The sequence below is a fragment of the Stegastes partitus genome, unplaced genomic scaffold (assembly GCF_000690725.1).
Source record: "Stegastes partitus isolate 25-593 unplaced genomic scaffold, Stegastes_partitus-1.0.2 Scaffold213, whole genome shotgun sequence".
Taxonomy (NCBI): domain Eukaryota; kingdom Metazoa; phylum Chordata; class Actinopteri; family Pomacentridae; genus Stegastes; species Stegastes partitus.
The window spans coordinates 488,915-494,405 of record NW_007577944.1 but is presented as its reverse complement, the minus strand read 5'-3'; the positions used below and the strand labels follow the sequence as shown (position 1 = coordinate 494,405).

The 5,491-nt window shown below is 47.7% G+C and overlaps 1 protein-coding gene across 2 annotated transcripts in view; it reads right to left on the bottom strand.

Moving 5' to 3' along the window:
* Window positions 1–361: 361 nt before the first annotated feature.
* The window catches only part of LOC103356674 (storkhead-box protein 2-like), a 92,191-nt gene continuing 87,061 nt past the window's right edge, over window positions 362–5,491 (bottom strand). For both annotated transcript variants that reach the window (XM_008280915.1, XM_008280916.1), the window contains exon 3: window positions 362–2,941. In XM_008280915.1, coding sequence (XP_008279137.1) covers window positions 543–2,941 — 2,399 coding nt within the window. In that variant the 3' untranslated portion in view covers window positions 362–542. The remainder of the gene's footprint in view (window positions 2,942–5,491) is intronic.

Below are 5,491 nucleotides of genomic sequence, written 5' to 3'. Positions count from 1 at the left end.
AACTGGTATATGGTGGACACCCAGACTGGGAGCTGAGAGCAGCTACAGCTGTTAATGCTGTTCATGCTCAGGAGCAGCAACAACATACTTCTAGCAACAGCAACAGAACTAAAATGATGAAGTACATTGGCATCACTCTGCCCTGAGTACACAAACATTTTAGAGGTGGCAGTCTTGCAACAGTACTTTTAGACATCTGTACCAGCTGCTTCCAGCAGCTGGACTAGTGTTAATTATAGTGAACAAGTCGCTCCATGTAGATCAGATATGAGGAGAGAGATGGTGTACTTCTTCCTTTTAATTTATTATTGATCGTTAACATGGCCGACTGCCGGTCAAGGAAAATGCTAAAGCTTTGCATTCCTGATACACTGCATTTGATAAATGCAAAGCCACAGTGACTGAAATAGAGCCCTTACTATTCACTGTTTCTCAAATACTGAATGAAAAAGTGATTTTGGACTTTGGTTATTTTGAGATGTAGTTATTCACAATCACTGCAGAACAGTGTGAGTACGTATGCAGAGCGCATACTGTATTCCTCACCGTGGTGAGTTGAATCCACTGTCGACAGTGACAGAGCTGGAGTCCATGCTGTCCAGTCTAGCAGAGTGTGCCGATTGCTGGTTCTGACTGGGCTCGGAAAGGTTCTCTTTAGCACCAGGGAAGGTGAGGGTTCTTTCAAACCTCCTCTGCAGATCCCTTTCCTTCTCCCTCTCCAACAGCCACTGCATGGTCCCTGCTCCACCTCCTCCCATCCCAGAAACACTGCCTCCAGGCTTCTCGTCCTCTCCTCTGTTTTTACCTCCCCCCTCCTCCAGTTCGTCATCATCCGAGACATTGTAGTAGTCAAAGGAGGCTTCTGCAGCGCTGGATGTGGATTCAACTCCCTGTGGGGGAGCAGATGATGTTGCCACTAGGGGCTTGGGAGCATCAAAGGCCTCCTGGCAATCCAGAGCGTCACAGGATGAAGACAAAGTAGAGGAGGCAAGGGCTGTGGGTTTCCTCAAAGAACTATAGCCGGGCAAAGGAAGGCTAGGAGGAGGTTTAAACAGTGTATCTTTACTAAAGATCTCCTTCCGTTTCTCCTGACCAGAGGAGGCACTGTGGGGAGGTCGTCCATTAGAAAGGGGGGGCTCAGGGACAGAAAGAGGTATTGGAGGCAGGCTACCACCCTTAGGTCCCACCTTTGGCAAGTCCTCCTTACTTTCTGGTGGATGGGATGTTTGTCTATCTATTTGCCTGTCAGTCGTTTGCCTGTCAGTGCTGCCTGGTTTTAATCCATCGTGGCTGTTTTTGCCTAGAGTTCCCAACGGGTTTGCTCCTGTGAGAATTGCCTCAGAGGAACCAGAGCACTGAAAGTAATCATCAGGAGGGATTGAGGCAGCCAGTGGTTTGGGTGAGTACACTGGTAGGCTGTCCCTGCTCTTACTGTTCTCTAAGTTCCTGCCACCGTCCAACCCAAGAGCATCCCCAGGCACCTTAGTGGAGGGGGGGGTGGCACGAGAGTAGTGAGAGGAGCTCTGATTAGCTCGCAGGGTGCCGTCGTCAGTATAGTAACGGCTTCGGTCATCATAGTAATCAGGTGGTCCAATCAGTCCAGCTCCAAGCGGTCCTTTAGAGTTGTCCATAGATCTGGAACGTTCCTTGGCCTTGTCGCTGCGTTCGTTCCGAGATTTCCTCTCCTGGGTGTGGGAGTGTGAGCGGTGGACTTTTGAGTGGTGGGCTGATGGGCCATGGCTCGGCTCGGGGAAAGGCATTTCTGTGCGACGCTTGGCAAGCTCTCCGGATACATCCCATTCTGGTGTGACGGGCAGGTGGGAGGAATCAAGGATGTTGGGGTTGCTGTGTGCCAGGTGAAGGCGGGCCCGTTGCCGCTCCATCGCCAGGGCTTGCTCTCTCGGTGACCGAGCCAGTGAGGACGAGTAGCCTCTGTAGTCTCTTTCAGCCAGCTCTAGGTGGGAACTGTCACTCGGCTCACCTCGGGATGCCCTGGTCTTGCTATGTGAGCGGCTGAGTTTGGTCTGAGATTGCTTTCTATGCCTACCTCCACTTCTTCTACTCCTGGAGCTCTGATTGGCTGATGAGGCTTTGCTCCTCTGAGCACGTTCTTCTTCAAGACGCTTCATGACCGCTGTGTGCCGCGCGAGGTTCTCCACAGTAAGGTCAGGGTTGATTCTGCGGATGATCTCCATCTCTACGTGACGTGGCAGCTGGCTGGGCACCTCCTCGTCACGGAGCGGCCATTCCTCTGGGGGGAACTGTGCAGAGAAGGTGGCAAGCTGCTTGGCCTTGTCCTTCTTAAAACTGAGACGAAACAACTTTAATCCAAACTTTCGACTTCCTGCACCACTTCCTCCTCCTTGTTTCTCTATGTCTCCAGTTCCTCCGGCCCCCCCGACCCCACCTCCTCGGTGCTTGGTTAGCGTGTCCGTCTTGAATGGGAACCCAAGGGTGCTGCGGCTCTTTTCGGTGTTGCCTCCTGCCTGCTGAGGAGGTGTTTGTGGGGAGTGTGGTGACGAGTACACCTCCCGGTGGTCTTTCGGTGATCTGCGCTGCAGGGTGGTATGGTGGCTGGGGGGGTCTTCTCCACGGTAACTGCTGTTGTAAAAAGAATCCCCGACTCCTCCACTGTGGTTCTGGCTGGACTTTGGGTGTGCTCGATCACGCACCGCTCCAGAGGTAGATGGGGTAATGGTGCCAGAGAGAGGGGAGGTGCACTGTGTCTGCTGATGCTGCTGTTGGTTTTGATGTTGGTGTCGCTCAGCAGATCGCTCATCTAAGTGGTACCACTTAGAACTAGTTCGGATTAGACTTGGAGTGATGAAATAGGTCTGAGGGGTTACGATAAAATATCCATCGGGCGTTGGGTAGATCTTCCGCTCACGGACCAGCATGCTCAGCGTGTGGTGCAGAACCTCCTCTGTTGGCGTGGGAACACCTGAGCAGAACCAGAGACAAGAAGCAGTTAGAGCAGTGATGTTTCAAACAGGCCTTGTTATATATGTTTTCATCATTTCATTATTACATTTGCAGTTATTTTGTGGTTTTTCACCGTATTTTGTAGAACAAATAAATATATAGAAACATTACGCGATACAGAAAGATTGTAATGCTTCCAAACAGAGCAACATACAGCTTAGAAGTATTTCAAACTCAGTTGTGGTGCTTCCAACTACTATAGATGACTTTCAAATATGTAGATTTGTATGATTCAACCACCCTTGGAAATTTTCCCTTTTTATTGCTTTTCAGCATCAATTTAAAATGACAACAATTTCAAAACAAAAACAAGAAGAAAACAATTTCATGTCAAAACTAAAACAGAATCATACAAAGCAATGCGGCTTAATTAAAAATGGAATATGTTAAAAGGTGACTGCATAAGTCTTCACCCCTTTCTAAGTGACTCTACAGGTGCAGTCAGTTGGTGCTGGACGTCACACAATCAGTAACATGTAGATCATGTGAGTGCAATCAGTGTGTCTTATGTCACTACAGTATGAAGCATGTCTATGTGGAAGGTGAATGAGTAGTCCTAGTTGTAACTACAACATGAACACTCCAAACAACTCTGAAAAAGCTTACTGACAATCTCCAGTCAGGGGATGGATACAAGAAAAGACATTTCAAGACATGTCACTAAATATCTCCTGTAGTTAAATCCATCTCCCTTAAATCATCAAAAATATTTCAGCCAAGTAAAAAGTTGATCTAATAATCATGTAATTACTAAAAGCTCTTGGCCTTTATCAGGAAAATGGATGCATTACAAAGTACATAACTTTGAGTTTACCAACCGGTTCTGGTCTGAGAAGCCACTACACTTCAATCCTTTGTGCATTTTTTCCCCATTCTTATTTAATGTGTTGTGGATGAGAAGTCTGAGGTACCGAAGTCAGATTCTCTAAATGCTGGGGAAAGGTTCTACAATGCTTCCTTTTTTTTTTTTTCAAAAAAACCTCCGTTAGCATAGCATACGGTGGATAATCCATGATGAAAGTTCCTTGTGGCCTTTCAGCTGTTCACAGAAACAAACGTAAAACATGACCAATCATGTAAGTTACTATGGCATTTTCCATCCCATGCTAAAATATATAACTTATATAACATCACATATTATATTTTCAACTTTAAACAGTATGTCTGTGTAGGTTGTCAGTCAGCCATTCATTATCTCTCTCTTAATCCTCACTAGGGTCGTGGGGGGCTGGAGTCTATCCCAGCTGACTCAGGGTGAAGGCAGGTTCACCTGGACAGGTAACCAGTCTATCACAGGGNGAGAGAGAGAGAGAGAGAGAGAGAGAGAGAGAGAGAGAGAGAGAGAGAGAGAGAGATTTCCTGGGGGTCTAAGTTCCTGTTTGTGTCCGTCTGTGTCTACATGTTTGTGTGAACAATTCCACAGCAGACCTGTCGCAGCTCCACTGATTCAGTCACTCTGTCAGTCTAGAGATCTAACAGTCCTTGGAAACGGGACTCTGATTTCCTGGCCCTTGTCCATTGGCTATGCGATCTGCCCAGTCCATGTTTCTGACTCTAGACGCTGGTGATTGATGCAAGGCAGGCGCTGGGCTTCTGGAGTTTCTCTGGTTGGGTGCCGGCGGGTTCCTGAATGGCACGAAAGGAGAAAGGAGGACCGTTCGCAGCGTTGATGCTGAGGTGGCCGGGGCTCAGTGCCAGGTTCTGTCGTCTGTTGCTCTCCACTATGGAAGAGGTGTTGGACGCTAAGCTTTCCCTTGTTCTGCAGAGAGACAAACACACACCGATCAGTGACACAAGCACAACATCAGAGGAGGTGCGTGAAGCTGCTGTTTCTGCTGGAGACAGTGAAGAGGAAACCAATGACAGCACTTTATACTCTGCAAGATTCAGACTCAGGCTGTCACAGCACAGGGGATTACCTGCTCACCCATACCATGATTCAAATTATGATTGCTTTAATGCAGGGGTCTCAAACTCGTGGCCGGCGGGTCAATTGAGCCCCGTGGGACGATATTTTGTGGCCCCCTACTTGACATCAAAGTTTAAGTTGAGGGTCTCAATTGCTTCCTCCCTCAAGCCAAACGTGGCTCAGCTGTGTAAGAGGAAGTGCTGCTGGGTCTCTGGTAGCAAGGAGTAGGTAAGAGAAGCCTATGTTCTGAAGAATCATTCATGTTCTGAATTGTTATTAATAAAGATTGAAAAGATTGGATCAGTTGTACTTTTTCTGTGGAATACTTGATGCGACCCAGCCTCACCCAGACTCTACCTCCAGTGGCCCCTCGGTAAGTTGAGTTTGAGACCCCTGCTTTAATGTGATTACTTTTTCAAAGCCATTAAGCTAGAAAGAGCTGCCCTCTGTCTTCCAAACAGCTGATTCCAATGTGAGCTGTTTTAACTTGGATCAGAGACTGTAGAGGACAAAGACAGACTGTGTAATAATTGGTCATATAAAAGTGAGAGTAGATTTGTTGGCTTGTCTAACTGGCTTCCCTGAAAGCAAAAACAACCA